The following is a 16909-nucleotide window of genomic DNA, read 5'->3' as shown; positions in this document are numbered from 1 at the left end:
CTGCTGAAGTTCAGTGATAACAAGCCATATCCAGAATTGGGCTTACACAGTGGAAGAATTTAGTAGCCACCCTTAAAAAAGTTTTTTCTCTCTCTAGCTGGAATGATTTACTATATGTAATCCTACCTTGCAGTCAGGGAAATACATCCGTCTAGAAAATTGTCACTGCTTTTAAGTGTTACATATTTTATGTCAAATTTAGTTAGATTTTTTTTTCCTGATGTTAATAGGGAATACAACCTGTAATGTGGTTTAAAAAAAAATAATACTTGCACCTTCATTCTATGTCTAGCATTTTTATTCCTTACAAGAAATCAGGCCTTCTCTAATAAAAACTCTACTAAGAAAATGCCTAAATCGTCTTGGTGTGAAGCACTTCTTAGGAAGCACCATTAAGCTGGGAAAACACAACCACTATTGATTTACACATTAGAACCATACCTGAGTTGCAAAACACAAGTTACTACAGCTGAAAAAAAAAAAGAAAACCACAACATCTTTGAATAGTTTGTCTTTATTATTAGACTTTTTGTGTTGTAAACACTGAAAACTGCAGCAGAGAGCAAATGAAAGAAGCAGCTCTGTTTATCCTTTTGCATGAGTTAGTGCATAGATTTAAATGTTTAGGAAAAAAATCAAGCAAACATTTTAGCATAAGCTGCTTTCTCTTTCTCCTTTTGGGCTTTTATCTTCTGCTTGATTTTGAGTGTTTCCGTCTGGATAGCTGATTAAAAAGAAAAATCATGACAGTTACAGTAATCACTTACATTAGGTCTCGTAATAGGTTAAGACCAGGTCACACTGCTGGAATGAACTTACGTTATTTCATTTAATAAAACTGCATTCAACTTTGGATTAGGTCAGATAGTAGCAGCAAAAAGCCTTGTCCCTGACCCTGTGTTATCTGGTAAAGTCACCACGTAGAGGAGTGTATAGCAAGCACAGTATTGGTGCTGACACAGAATTTATGAGCTAAAAATCTCACCCACTTAGACCAGGAAACTAAGCTAGTAAAAGCCCTGGAGATAGGGACATGGTTCAAGAGGAATGCTGCTGACCTACATAAGCAGGTGTTCCAGTGCAACAGAAGCATCACTTGCTGTATAAAACCAGGTTTTCCACCTCAGTGGGCTTTGTGCTCAATACATCAGTGATTAAGAAGCCAGCATTTTAGGCATCACACTGGTATAAATTCCTACTAAATACTACCCTGGATACTTGGTTAAATTCTTAACAGATTTTATGACGAAACAGTTTTATTTTACCTTTGTCTTCAGGGGCTATTTCATGAGCCTTTTTAAGATCAGCCTTAAATAAAAGAGAAATATAAATTAATGGCCTGATGAAATTTTTAGATTTAAGGGAAAAAAAAAAAGGTGATCATTACCAATGCCTGATCGAGATCTTTTATTCCCTGCCATCCTTGGGCCCGTCTGTAGAGAGCTTTAGTATTTGCAGGATCTATTTTAAGAGCCTGTAAATTTAATAAAATTGTCACATTAACATTTCTTATACTTCACAGCCTCCCATCTCCACAAATGGCAAAATTCACACCAGCAGACAATCTTCCCAGTTGGTTTGAGGGTAAACTGTCAAAACATTAACTGTATAAAAAGGAATGCTGTAATGCAGCACACTGAATATCTAGCTAAGCGGCTTCAATACCACTGCACCAAAAGTGGTCTTTTGTGAAGGATGAGCACACAGGAGGCTAAAATGGAACAGCTGTGTGTGTGTATATATAGCTAGCTGTCAAGGCTGAGGAGTTGCTGCAGTTCAAATTATCCTAACCTTGAGTCTCACCGTACAACTCTATATTGCAGCTCCTTCCTTCACACCAAAAAACCCTCAAATGGCGTCATAAATAAAACACAGATTTCCTGCAAAGCGTTTTTTCACTGTAGGCTAGAAAGATACATGCAGGCAATCCACCTCATCATGCTTCAGGAACCTTGCCAAGTTCCATTACGCCTTTTTTGAGATGAATGTTTTCGATAATGTGTATATGCCAGCCCTAATATGACAATATCAAAATAGGAAATACAGTGCCTGCGCAAAGAGATTGTTCCATTATTTGATTACTTCAATTATTTTTTCAAAATACCTCAGTTAATTTGGCTAGCTAGCAGTTACCTTGCCTGTGAAAACCACATTCTTCCTGCAGTTAGTTCTACAGTGTTTTAAAGAATATAGTTTATCAGTGATTAGAGGGAATGTCTTCACAAAAATGTGTCACTTTATTAATTTAATTTATTCACTTTAAATCATTAATATGGATTATAAACATTAGACAACACATCCTTATTTTTTAAATCACTTCAGTATTGGCTGTTAATACAAAGGAAGTGTTACTCCAGGCACTCCCCCTGATCTGTCTGCTATAAAGCCTTCAGCCTCTCTCCTGTGTCAAGAATTAGGGGTCTGTGTTGAATACACGTAGGTAGCATTCTTTGGTTTTACCTCGACCATTGTGCTTACAACTATTTCAAGGTAAGGTTTGTTTGAACAGGCTCAGCTGCTCATAATTCCTTATTTACACCAACAAATGCATGTTTTACAGGTTGTTAATTTAAATTCCTATGGGCCTTAAGAAATCATAAAAGTAAAAGTGTATAGTTTCTCACTAACAATTACCTAGAACTTTAGTAGCTAATTTTAGGAAACTAGTGCTCTGATTAAAACATTGATACATTGTGAGACCTAAGCTAAATCCTTTTCAGAAGTCTATTACAGCTATGGAGTTGTCTATATCCAACAATTATTTAATCTCAAAAATAAAGGAAGTGTGATTGTCTTCCCACAATGGCAAGTATTATGATTACTAATTTCTATCTGTAACACTTAAATGTTGTTTCAATTTTTACCATTTTCTCAGTGACAGGTATCACATTACACAGTTTTCTTCTTTTTTCTTTCCTAATTTCTCATTTGTCCATTGTGAATATAGGTTTATGAAACTTTTCCATGTGGTAACACCATCAGCAGGCTAGAAAGCAAGCCAGCTCTCTAATGAGCTCTCACACACAGATTAGCTGAGACTCCTGCTTTCAGCATGAAGCGTTAGGAGATGCTGCTCAGGATCCTCTGCTAACAGATAAGAGGGTTCTTTCCTCTGTTTCCTTAAAAATTTCAGAGTTTTACTAAATTATTTAAAGTTTCCTTAAATTTACTAAGTTCTCACTATATCCTTTTTTTTTCAATTCTAATGGTTTTCCATATTTATATTACCTTCTTTCTTTTTTCCTATTCACTGGTTTCTTTTCACCACTAAGCCTACCTGAAAGGTTAGTTATTTAGTTAGAAAAGTCACTTCCATGAATAAAATATGACACCATCAAATCCAAAAGCAAGTAGAACATTGAAGACAGTTTAACTCTTTGTTCTGCAAACCAAACTGACAAAGACAGTAAGCAACAGCCCTCTTTCCTTTGTTTAATGATTCATTTCAATTTCAAAATCTTTTTAAAAAGCCACATACTGGAAAGTTAGTAATAACTTCACAATAAGCTTCTACTTTGTTTACTTTCAAATCATAAGCTTGTCAGAAGACTCCTTAAAAAAGCTTTGCAGTTTCAGTCTCCCTTTTCTATTTAGGCCAAATGTTAATCAAAATGCTAAATATTACATTTACCTCTGAACAGCTCTCAATGGCTCCCTGCCAATCTGACAGTTTTAGTTTACAAGCGCCAATGTTTAAAACACAGGTCAAAGCAACAGTCTTCAGCTTTGGTTTGTCTGCCTCCTCTGCCACTGCTTCAGAAGCTTCTACATACCTGCAGAAAAACAGATTCACGTAGAACATGTATTAGTGTTGCAACTTCCAACTTCCTTGTCTGTCTTTCCACAGATATGTGCAAACTGGCCTATCCAAACTGCTATTTCTAAAGCAGCTTCAATTCCACTATTACAAATGTTTATTAAACTAAATACATAAAACCCTGATGAAAAAGATCAACTCACTGGTGAATGTTTTCCTGTAATTCCCAGCACTCCACTGTAATAGCAGCATTTTCTTAGATAAATGTACTATTCTAGACGGCAGGAAACCATTAGAATTTATTTCAGTAAGTTTATTCTCAAAAACCATGTTGCTCATCAGAGCCAAAAAATCAACACCACTGCTGCACCTTCCACATTCATGGAAAGCTTCATCTCCAGTTCCCTCAGTAATATTTTAATTAGCTTAGGCATTTATGGTTAAAATCTGAAGGTAACTTTACTTTGTACAGGAATATGGTTTTATGAGCATTAGTAACACCATCTTCTTCCCACTGTTTTCCTTTACGACTTTTTTCTGAACTTCAAAACTGATACTAGTTCAAGACTAAGCCACAGCAGTTACTGCATTTCTGTTTCAAAAGCAAACTGACAGGCAAACTGTATCTCATTCTTAATATACAATGTTTTTATTTCAAGTGGCCAAGGTCTGTTGTGGATACAAAAGTCTCAACTCTTTAATAGCCTACTTAAAAGAACTTCAGTGGCTTTTATTTAAAAAAATTAAAATCATGTGCTTGCATACATTCACATTTTAAGCACGCCATGATTAATGCAGCCTTTGCAGATCAATGCCTGTGTAAGTTCAATTTTTGCACGCTCTGTCTTTTGAGTGTTGCATGGTTTGTATATAACTTTGGATCACAGAAATAAGCAATACTTAAAAAGTGAATTAGAAGTAGTCCCAGTGATTTTTCCACTTGCTGAGCATTATGCAAAAGATGAGAAACAGAAGAGAGAAAAAAGAGTAAAAAGGTAAGGAGAGATGGAACACAAATCTGTATTATATTCAAAACAAACAGAACACAAATATAATATTTATAAATCACACCAAAACATGAAAGGCTGCAACCATTCTGGTAACAAAATTAGAGCTTCCAAGTCGAAGAAATTAGTAAGATGAGTATCAAGGGAGACAACAGGAAGTAATTATTTTTTTTACAAAAAAGGTTTAAATTCTTACATACAAACTATTAAAAAAAAAAGATAAGAAGCAATAAAACAAGAAAAAGAACAGGAGGCTACAATGGTTACTATTGGTAAAAAGAGAAAGCCATGGTGTGCTAGGTGAATTGTACATATGCCATTGGAGATACCCTGGTAAGAGCTATTCTATTCCTATCAGTTCTGGCAAAGTGCCAGCTAAAGTACACCATTCCTACATGAAGTATTAGATTTTAAGATACAATAACAGAGTGTCCACAAAAGTATGGCCTGTAAAGAAGAGCTGGAATGATCAGATTTGTTTAGTCTAGAAAAGCTACTATGCTTTCTACAAGGAAAAATAAGCACCAAAGAAGCTCAGATTGGAAAAGCCTTTACTGGGTGTGCTTAAAAGTGAGCAAGACAACTAATTGTAAGGGATGGCATAATTATACCTGGTGCTTACCTAAGTATGGGGGGAGAAAATAGACAGATACAACACAAAGATCCTTAAAGATCCATTCCAGCCTTCCTTATATATGATTTCCAAAAGGTTTGCATAGAAATCCTATTTGCTTCGGGGTTTGTGTTGGTCTATGATGGGCTTTTTGAGGGCAGTGGGAGACACTGCATCTTGGGTTAATATCTGCAATTAAGGGATTCATTTTATGCTTCAGAAAGACATAATTTATTTGAAACCCAGTCACTTAAAAACTCTGCTGAAGCACTAAATATGCCTGAATTTTTTTCTTTCATTATCGTTACTGCTAGTTGACCAATGATCATTAAGAAGGCAGGGATAAAGGTCAGTATAACTTTATTTTTAAGAGATGTTCATATACTGAAAGCAAAAAGCTTGGAAAGAAGAAAGGAGCAGTATGGAAATAAAAGCAGAAAGACCATGATTTTGAAAGCAAGTCTGAATTATACATGGAGTCAGGATGATGGTATGGAGCCTCAGAATAAAAATAGTAATGAATGGATAAGAGTCACATTTGTCTTTTGAACTTACCGATTTCCTAAACTTACTGCTCTTTAGAAATCAGAGAAAAAGTATCTCCCTCCTTTGCTATCCATTAACTACTCTGTATACTATTGTTCTTTTCTTCCCAGTTATGTACCACCACAGCAAGTGTGTTAAAAAATGACTATTTAGTCAGTTTGAAACAATACTTCTGCCTATAGCACTTACATAGCAATCAGTAGAAGACCTATGTAAGTAGCCAAAACCAGATGTTTTCCAGATTCAGAAGGCTCTTTATTTAAAAAAGAGAAGAGCAATGCAACAGGCACTTTTTAAATGCACAAATCATTGCTTGATAGCAGTATTAATTTGGGTTACAGGAACTATCTGATTGAGTGATGATAGCCTTACCGTAAACTTTTACTATACTTTTTAGCTGCCATTGCCCAATTTTGCGATTTGAAGAAAGTATTTCCTATATTCTTTGTGTCTTCTGCTATGGCCACAATCTTGTCAACCTAATAAAATAGATGGGAAATATACAGTATGAATGTATTTATGAAAGAAGTCTTGAATTAACTAATGCTTAACAGTAGGATTCCACATCCATCTTCCTTCAACAATTATAAAACTTTAGAATAGAAATACTCCAATTTTAGACAAATACTAGCTTCAAACCACTTCTATAATATTATCTACTTTATGAAACACAAATGTCTCAAGGATTAAATTCCTAGTGGGTTTTCTACACCGTGAACGGTGAGAAAATACCAGAGACAACATAGCAGTTCAGCTCTTTCCCCTAAATGCTATTACCCACATATTCATTATTTAAAGAAAAGATGTTAACAATCAAAGTATTCAACCAAGATTGCCTATTCCTAAGAAAATATTATCTTCTGCTTCTCAAAATGGTATCAGTCACATGAAATCTGCACCCTCTTAAACTAGGAGTCATATCAACACAATTTTCCTTCTCCCTAAACACTTAAAATATCCATGGAGGGAGAAAAAGAACAACTGCTTGTCTTTATCAAATCCATCATTTCTATTTCCAGAATCATATACACTTCTGTGAAGTTACTTTTCCAGTGGCAATAAACAGTTTGTAATTACTGCTGCCTGTAACACAGTTGTCTTAAGCTCTGTCAAATGTATATATTGCCATTTGTAATACTATCAGTTTACACTTCTACCCTACTAGAAATAATGACCTTGAAAAAAACTAATCACAGTGAGACCAATGTCACCATGGTTTCTGTAGTTGGTTTATATGAACAAGTTTAAAGTTAAAGGACGCAGGCACCTGCCAATTTCAGTTCTGCACATCAAATGCTATCCAAAAACATTTCCACAAGTTGCAATCTACATATGCAGCTCCCTTTTTTCCTCTCTCACAAATCACTGTTTGACTTACACAGTTTGTCTAGTTCACTTTCATGATAGAGCAAAAACCTGCAGACGAGCTGCTTTCGCCAGTCTGCTCCCTAAATTCCAACCACAGACTTTCCTTCTGTTTGAAAAATTTGAAAAGCAAACAACTACTGGGAATTGAGAATGACTAGCTCTGATGCAGTAAAAATCTTTTAAAAAGGTTGATCCTTTATAATTTCTAGGAAGTGAGGCAAAGTCTGTTTAAAGACGGTTATTTAAAATATTGCACAGAAAAAGTGTTTAGGTACAACATTAAATTAGTCATCTGCAGGATGGAGTTCTAGTAATTGCAATTTGACACTACAGCACAAACAAAAGTAAAAAGAAACCAAGAATAGAAAAAAAAAGTGTGACAATTGTAAGTAATTGAGGTTTTAGTTACTGGGGAAAAAAATCGGTTGCAATTAACACTAAAAAAAAGAGATAACAATGCCCTCCATAGCATTCTCTTTCCTAAAATAGAATGTTACTGTTTAAACAGGACCTTAACCCATTCTTAAGAAAAAAAGCTTAATGAACATCATCACAGACACCATGTAACTCAGACTACCTACAAGTCTTGCTTTCTGTAAAATACCTAAGAAGAAAAATACTTACATCTTTCAAGTCTATATCTGAATCTTCAGGAAAATCTGGATGAGCATCTCCAGATCCATCTTGGGGAACAATTCCCCAATCATCTCCTTCCTTTAGCTCTCCACAATCGGCGATGACACACAACTGAAAAAATAAAGTGTAAATAGCAGTACTGCTTATTAAGAAAATTAAAAAAAAAAAAAGCCATAACTTCTGAGTGCTCTCTGAAATTTTTGAAATTCAGTAAAAAGGCTTTTTCATCTGTTGTTTGGGTGCATTTGTCTCAGAAGCCCAACACATCATTAGCCTATCCTCATCAAAAGGCTTTTATCACACTAAGTGTTGTGCTCAGAGGAGCAGCATTCCAAGAACACCATACCCACACTTCACAGAGAGGCTGGAAGAGGAACTGGCAACAAGCTGAGCTGCAGCAAAACACAAGACATGGAAGTTCTACTACATTAGAGACGATGGTTTTTTCTTCACTTGCCAAGTCTTTTAAAGTTAAAGAGGTATTAATTTTTCAAACACCCACAAACTGACATGACCTACATACTGATTGCTTTTTCAGAAACACAACTTCTGACACAAAATTTATAAGAAGGTAAGGTTGTGAATTCCACCTTTTAATTTCATCACCCATCCTACACTTCTAGCAAAGGTTTCCACCCTCCCAGCTGTGTTGAACAATAAATTGTTTGTGCAGGGGAAATTTACAGTGTAAGAACAAAAGCCTCTTAAGAAGAACAGTAAAATGGAGATTAACACTGTTAGCAGAAATAGCTGTCTAACATTTAATACTTTTAGACATTACACCAAGCATTTAAAAGAAATGAATATGCATCATACAATGGAATAATAAACATCATCCCTCAGTGCTTTGGATTTTGTTTACCTTAGCAGGATTTTCTCCTTTTACTTCAACGTTTTCGAGTATTTTAACTACACCCATTCCTTTGATCACTTGGCCAAACACCACATGTTTCCCATCCAGGTGAGAAGTAGGCACCGTTGTAATAAAGAACTGAGAGCCATTAGTACCAGGTCCTGCATTTGCCATGCTCAGCAGACCTGGTTTATCATGCTGCATTGGCAAAAAAAAAAATCACAGTCAACATATATGAAAGATCTGTTAGAAAACCACGCATAAGATTCTGTAAAGCTGTTCATATATATAGCAAGGACAGCCATAGCAACAAGTTGGTAACCCAGACAGTTACGTATAGTTGACAACTAATTTTACCTATCAGACTGAAGAGGGCAAATACTCAGTCTTTATTTGCCCCCCACCAATCTAGCAAGCACAGCCACATGTGATTTGATGCTGTAACACCTGTCCACTGCTTCTACATGGGACCCCCTGCCCAGCTGCCGGGTTTAGACATCATCTCAGAAACATGAAATTCCTCACTGGATTATTCAAGACTACCAGCCTCAAAAAACAAAGCTAAACACCACTTAAACTAGCTTTAATGTTACACTGCCAAGATGGCTAAGTACTGTTAATTTTATAAGGGCTACTTACACGAACTATATTGCAGAACAGTGGAGTTTAGAGGACTGTGGTCTTTGTTATTTACAGGGTAGTGTTTTGTTGTTTTTTTTTTTATCTCCTTCACTTTCCTGGAGACAGTTTTTAATCTGTTGGGATTTTTAACTATCTAATTATTTTGGCTCATGCTGCCAGGCCACAAACAGCCCAATGTGAGATGATACTGTTTATCTTGTTTCCCACAAGTACTTTTTCCTTTTTGGAAATAAGAATTATCTTGTTCCATCCCACAAATTATTTCATTTTCACTTGCACTGCAAAAAATGTACTTTTCATATGTGTTGTGAATATTCGTTTAACTGGCATGATACAGCCATTAAGATTTTATTCTCTCCAGGTTGATCTGGTTACTAAGTGCAAGGAATTCTGTTTAATGTAAGTCAGTATGTCATACCAAGGCACTGGTACATGTCTAAAGTGTGCGTGCTTTGGTATTCCTAAGAAATTTGATACTGTGAGGAGGAGGGGAGTGGAAAGAAAAGTATGACAGCACAGAGGACATGGAAATAGAAATTGCTGTGAGGCACACCTCAAAGCTCGGTGGGAGGTTGACTAATTTGAGACAACAGTCTGAGACAGCTGTATTTATTTAAGCACCTGGTTTGTCCCTGTATTCTCAACTGGTTCGAACAATCTGTTGAAAATTGTTTTCCCATATAGCGTTTGGACTTCCATGGTGGTAGGGAGAACTCCTTGCCTAAACTCTTCATCTGCTTATAAGGCACAGTGAGTCTGAATCTTTTAATCACACTTTAGTTTAGGAACTCTGGGAAAAGATTGCACAGCTGAGAGCTAGATCGGCACCTGGCCAACAGAAATCTACTGGAATCCTGACTTTGTCTGTTCTAACCTTGAAACTCACCCTGAGAGTCACAGATGGCAAACAACAGAGAGAAGCCTGTATTCCACAACAAGAGAAGGCATCTGGTAGGAACAGAGTGTTGCAGGAATGCAGCCTCCAAAAGAAGTGTCTGACATTTTGCATTGTACTTGCTGGCAAACAAGTTAAAGAAGGGTTCCCCCACAGAAGATTTTTGCAAATACCATTTGAGGCTGGTCACTGATTCACTGCCCAAGACCTGTAAATCATACCTTTCCCTCTGCCCTCCCACCCCCCTACAATTACAGCTAATGCTAGACAGCAATGGTTTGTAAACAAAAAGCCAAGTAACAGTAACTTTTGGCATTGCCTTATACCTTCAGGTTTAACTTTTGTCTGTAAAGATCGGGGGCCAAGTTGGAAGGTTACAGACAGGAATCTGGTAGCTTCAATCTTCACACTTACCGCAATCCCACTTCATTTGGGACCAACTCTCAATATTAGTTCCATGATGAGCGTCTCTATTTATAAACAAAACTGTTGTCACTCATGCATTTTCTTGCCATGAGTGTTTTGAAAAACACTGCAGATAGTGTCTTTCCCATGACAGTTTCTGCTATCATTTTGTAAGTTCATTAAGCAAGCAAAAAAGTCAGGACAAAATCAGATTCTCTGACAGATTCAAGGTTTGCAAAACTATGCCACGGTAACCATGCTTGGTAAGTTGGGTGTTCCAGAACAGCAGATCCATCAGCTGGAGAAGTGACACCAAAAAAAGCCTAGTGGGATTGATCTGAGATGTGTAAGGGGACTACTGACAAGTCTTGCAGTTTACTGCAATTTACAACAAACCACACAAACAAGACAAGAATAAACTGCTCCAGTGTCCTCGAAGCATCAACAAAACAATTCATTGTTGTCCGAGACAGTGGATAGAGAACACTTTGCAGGACTGCTAGATTAAGTGCAAGATCCAGTGGATTTCTACGTAGTAGAGGCATTTTAACTCCCACTAAAATCCTAACATAGTTGGCAAACAGATAACAGGAATCAAACTCCCAGACTCTGTACAAGATCCTCATGAGTTCCTCAACTCATCTCTGGCACTTTGACAACATTTGTTATAGCTGAGCAGTCAGAGAAGTACAAAAATGGGGATCATTTGCATCATGTTCATAATTACCTCCAGATCTCAAAGAACAACCAAAAAAGTAATGATGACACAGTCTCCTTCTTCAGGGAGCTAGAGATCCTGTGACAAGGACCAATCCAAAAGAGTAACTTTTCAAAGTAGTGCTATGGGCACCACCTTAGCAAGTGTCAAGACTTCAGAAAACACCTCTCACAACTGTAATTATCTTTGTGATGAATACTGGAGTCACATTTCCGACTATTGCTCGAAATCTAAGGCCTGTAAGTCCTCTGAGGAGTGGCTGAGGGAGTTGGGGTTGTTTAGCCTGGAGAAAAGGAGATTCAGGGGTGACCTTATCACTCTCTACAACCACCTGAAAGCAAGGTGGGGGCTGGTCTCTTCTCCCAGGCAACTAGTGGCAGGACAAGAGGTAATGGCCTCAAGCTGCACCAGGGGAGGTTCAGGTCAGGAGGAGTTTCTTCACAGAAAGGGTTGTGAAACATTGGAATGGACTGCCCAGGAAAGTGATGGAGTCACTATCCCTAGAGGCATTCAAGAAACAACTAGTTGTGACACTATCATCTAGTTGACAAGATGGTGTTCGGTCAAGGGTTGAACTCCATGATCTCAAAGGTATTTTCCAACTTAAATGGTTCTGTGGTTCTGTGAACTTGGTAAAGGATTTTGATGTCTGATTAAAGGATTGTCATATTTTCTTTTCCTAAAATACTGTTTGGAGGCAGGCATAATTGCATTCAAGGTTTTGCTTTAACCCCTGTTAAGTTTTTTAGTCAGTGTTGTTGAGAAGTCTCTCATATGCTATCACACATAACATGATATGAAAACAGTTAAAGCAAATGCTGAGAATTGTTACTCCTACAGCAGCAGGTGTCCTGGCCGTTGTAAGGGGTACTTGCAGAACATGTTATTTTTGTTTTTTCCAAGTAGTACTCCTACCTGGGTTCAAGCCGCAATTACTGATAGTTCAAGCACAGGGGGCTTTTTCCAGTCACACAGCCCTTTATGTACAGCTAAGACCACAGATGAACCCTCAGAACAATTATTATGGTTGCCACTTTTCTCCAGAATACCTGCTGCTAGCCAAAAAATATAAGTCACGGTGTACAGGTAATACTTAACTTTGGAGATCTTCAAATGCTGTATAAATTGTAGGCTTAAGGTACACAGACATGCTGACAGAAACACTTGTGTGTGTAAAGCAAATGCACATGCAGTCTCCCTGGTGTCACCACATGTTGATTTTGTGGACAAAGATTTAGAATCATGTACAGAACTCTTGCAGCACAGCTCCCTCCTCTCTTCCTGCAGCGGGGCTGACAAAACTGCTTCTGGGACACACTAATGGTTACTAGTTATGAAACAGTGGTAAATAATGGGAGAGGCAGGAATTTCTGACATGAAACCCAGTATCTTTGAATGTTCAAGTTTGGATGTTCATGTTTGGTGTTCAAGATGGAAATGTCCAAGGTCAGATGGGGCTTTGAGCAACCTGGTCTAAAAAAAGGTGTCCCTGCCTATGGCAGGGGGGTTGGAACCAGATGATTTTTAAGGTCCCTTCCAACCCAAACCATTCTGTGATTCTGTGATCTCTTTAAATGACGTCCTCAAATCCAGACCTTTCAAAAGCTTGCTTTGTTCACAGGACATTTTCCCAACATTTTGGTTGAATAAAAGCTATACATAAACTTTTACTTCCCATATCATTGAAAATAACTATAGTAATGAAAACGCTTTCTTTTAAATTTTCCTTTAGATTAATTCTGCAATCTACCACGGATTCCCCACTTCTTAAGAAAAGTATTTCTCACACCTAATCTTATGAATTTTATTAGTGTATGAAAAAAGCATAAAATCCAATTAATGCTAAGATATCGTAGATGCTTCAGAGTGACAAAATTTGCCACTCTTAAAATAATATCCTTACTTAAAGGAGAACTGTTGTTTAAAATTAATTTTTGATGGTGCAATTAAGAAGAAAAACAAAACTAAAGTTCTTCGTTTTAACAAGGCTGACCTCTTTTTGTATGTATTCCTACATGTATTTGTTCTACATTCATGAAAGACCTTAAGGATCAACTAGTTTGGGGCTGTTTTCCTGCATTCTTTCCATTGCTTAAAAATACATTAAACTTGGACTAAAAACACTATTCTGACCTTGAAGAAAAATAAAACTTCACCAACTGAATACAACTAATATTTTCAACAGAGTACCTTATAATGAAAGTTTTCATCTTCAAATTTTTCACCATATATACTTTCTCCACCTGTGCCATTTTGGTTTGAGAAATCTCCACCCTGGACCATAAACTGCTTAATAACTGTAAAATAAAATAATTATAAAATGTATCAGCAAGGCAAGGAAGGCATGAAGAGAAACAATTCAGAGATGAAGAGCAATCCTTGTCATCAGCACCTAAAAAAGACCAAAACCCACCTTTTATTTATTTATCAAGTGTCCACTAAGTACTCCTTCAATGGATATCACTTGATATTTCATCCTTTACCTGAAATTCATTTCAACCTGTTTACAACTCAGAGTAAACTAGTTTTACTATTACTAACTTACCGGTAAATTTATAATTTACTATTGTCAATGCAGGATAAGAACATCTAGTCATTAGGAGGATCAAAAAGTTAAAAACTTTCAGTCAAGTTATTTCTTAAACAAGTCCTCGAAATATTATTTAACACTATTTCAAATACTCTTGGTAGATAACTTGTTACCAATAGGAAAACAGAGGGCTTCATAGAACTTACTTCTGTGGAAAGGACATCCTTTATAATGGAGGGGTTTTCCAGTGGTAGGCCCTGTTCCTTTTTCTCCTGTACATAACGCACGGAAATTTTCAGCAGTTTTAGGTACAATGTCAGCAAATAATTCAAAGACAATGCGTCCAACTGAAATGACAAAGAGAGAATGAGACATATTTTTAAGTCTTGTCCTTGGCATGGTGATGTGTTGAGCATTATATGTCAAAAGAAATTAATGTTTCTAACTTTATTATTTTATTTCATGGCTAGGCTTCGCAAACGAAGATTTGGGAAGGGCTCTACCCACGTTTCTTGCAAGCACGTTGGTGGCTAAAAAGGCCAATACGAGATAGGCATGTCCAGTTGCAAAAGACACAGCAGAAAGACTCCTTAGGTGGTATATTCTGCAAGACTCGATTCTTTCTGCATTGTCTTTTCTCCTCAAGGGTGATCCTGCGTGCTTTCTCAAAAGCATCACTTGTGGGGCTGCTCCATGGCAACTGCTGGTAGTTATACTGGGCTTTTAGCAAGGTTATTACCAACAATGGATTCCATTCTGTCAAGAATAATGTAGGGGGAATAGAGACAGATTCTGCCAAAAACCAATGAAAATGCTGAATGCATTTTCTGCCAAAAAAATGTGCATGAAAATCACATACAGATATATCAAAGCCAAATCATGTATTTTAATATGCACACTTATTTTATGTCTAATTTAGCATATATATGTAGCTTGTTCAATCAAAAGTAGATGAAACATAAGAAAGACTGATTTGTGTAGACATTTATTTGAACAAAAAGCTTATGCCAAACACACATACCAACCCTACTCCTCATTCTCTTAAACCTGAATTTTACTAAGACACAGTAATAGACATTAATTCCAAAAACATGGCACGTTTTAACCAAAGGACATGAAACCTGAGTAGCTAACAGATCCTGTAATAGTCAATAAATTGATTCTGTGCAAAATTCTCATCCCTTCACAAACTGGCTTCCCAGAGAAGCTACTTCTCACTCCCAGCAGCTGCCATCAGTTGATGCTCCTGTTTTCTCATCAGCCTCACAGTCAATTAATTAACATAACTTCACTCTACCGGAAGCTAAATGTAAATACATTAATTCTAATTAATACAGGAATGAAAACAAATTAGACAACTGAAAGTCAATAAAAGGCAAATCATCCTACAGACTTTCTTCTGTTCCTTGAATAGCAGAATGAATAAATGAGAGGCAATATCCCGACAAAATTTAGTCATCCTCAATCTTTTACCCTTGCATATTTTGAAAACCTACACTTCCAAGTATTTCCTCAGCTTCCATGTTTTTGACCGTTTGCCCAGATCTCCGAATGACCTCTGGCAGCACTGGCGATGCCAAGAGTACCAGGGCTGCCGGACTGCCCTGAGCTTTCAGTCCCGCAGACCCCACTGCCCACCCAGCAGCCAGGCACGACTCGCCACGCCGCGGCAGGTCCCAGGGCTTGGAGCCCGGAGTGGAACGGGCGGCCCTGGCCCAGGGGCAGCACGTGGAAAAGGCGCGCAGGACCGGCCGCCCACGTGGGCAGCACCGGGAGCCATGGATGGGCAGGGACCGACGGGCAGGGCTGCCATGGGAACGCGCGGCAGGGGTCACTCATGGCGCTGTGTGTGCACCGGCACCCCGGCATCACTCACGACACCTTCCCTGGCCGTGGGGAGAGGGCGCCAGTGCTGACATGTTGCCTCTCTCTAGACTCTGGAGCCGCGGCGGGAGCGCGCAGGGCCCCGCGGGAGGCCTGTTCGCGGCGGGGCCGCCCTCCTCCTTCTCCTCCTCCTCCTCCTCCTCCTCCCCGCTGCCGGGCTGTGCGCTCGCAGCCCGCGGCAGCAGCTCCCAGTCCGTCCCGGCGGTCTCTCCCCGTGGAGAACATTCCGCTCGGGGCCGGGCACGATCCCCGCCGCTCCCGCCGCCCGGCCCGGGCCCCGCGCGGCCCGCACGGCACACCCCGGCCCGGCCCCGGCGGTCTCGCCCGGGCGCCGTCCCGCCCCCTCCCCACCTCGCTCGCCCCCGATGTCCACATCGAAGAAGGCGCGGGGGTTGCTGGCCTTGCTGGGCCGGGCGGCAGGGGACGGGTGCGCCATCCCGCAGCTGCCCGCTGGCGCGGTGGCTCCGCCCGCTCGGCCGCCCGCGATCCCTCCCGGCCTCCCGCGGGTCGCGGCCGCTCCCGCTCCTCCCACCGCCGGGAGCGGGCGGGGACGGCGGCGTGTCCCCCGAGAGCCACAGTCCTGCAGATGGGCTGCAGGACACGGCTGCTGCTGCGTCCGCAAGGGAAAAACGTGTCTTTCTCGAGGTCATACACACACACATACGCAAGGCCTGAAAAGGCGAGTGAGGAGAGGAGGTTTAGATTTTGCCTGGGTTTACGTTTTGCAGGCTCTGTGAAAACCCGTGACCCGTGGAAAGAATGGGCAAATTGTCAAAAGTGACTACTGCAACATAAATGTTTAGAAACACTGAGTAACTCCAGTCTTCCTAAGGTCTGAAAACAAAATATATTTCTTCCCAAAGTATAAATATCATGATAGCTGCTCCAAAGTAAACAATCTCTTTCAGGCACTTGTGTTGGCCAAGGGGTGTGAATACCATCAACACACTTGGTTGGGGCTCCTCAAAGTGTAGGATTCCCAAACAGGTGAATGGTCAATATGGCCACATCCTGTGCTCACTGGCATCATAGAGAAAAGGCACATATTGAGGTAA

The 16909-nt window shown here is 39.2% G+C and overlaps 1 protein-coding gene across 1 annotated transcript; it reads right to left on the bottom strand.

Annotated features, from left to right (window-relative positions):
* Window positions 1-494: 494 nt before the first annotated feature.
* Window positions 495-16339, bottom strand: PPID (peptidylprolyl isomerase D). Its single transcript, XM_027676822.1, has 10 exons — window positions 16206-16339; window positions 14177-14317; window positions 13631-13737; window positions 8790-8978; window positions 7916-8038; window positions 6296-6402; window positions 3632-3773; window positions 1388-1474; window positions 1266-1308; window positions 495-724 (listed from the first exon to the last, which is right to left on the bottom strand). Exons 1-10 carry the CDS (start codon window positions 16288-16290, stop codon window positions 636-638), a joined length of 1113 nt encoding a protein of 370 aa, XP_027532623.1. The 5' UTR covers window positions 16291-16339; the 3' UTR covers window positions 495-635.
* Between the last annotated feature and the right edge of the window lie 570 nt (window positions 16340-16909).

The sequence above is a fragment of the Neopelma chrysocephalum genome, unplaced genomic scaffold (assembly GCF_003984885.1).
Source record: "Neopelma chrysocephalum unplaced genomic scaffold, ASM398488v2 Primary Assembly neopelma1_42, whole genome shotgun sequence".
Taxonomy (NCBI): domain Eukaryota; kingdom Metazoa; phylum Chordata; class Aves; order Passeriformes; family Pipridae; genus Neopelma; species Neopelma chrysocephalum.
Note: the sequence above shows the minus strand (reverse complement) of the source record. Positions and strands in the feature narration are given on the sequence as shown.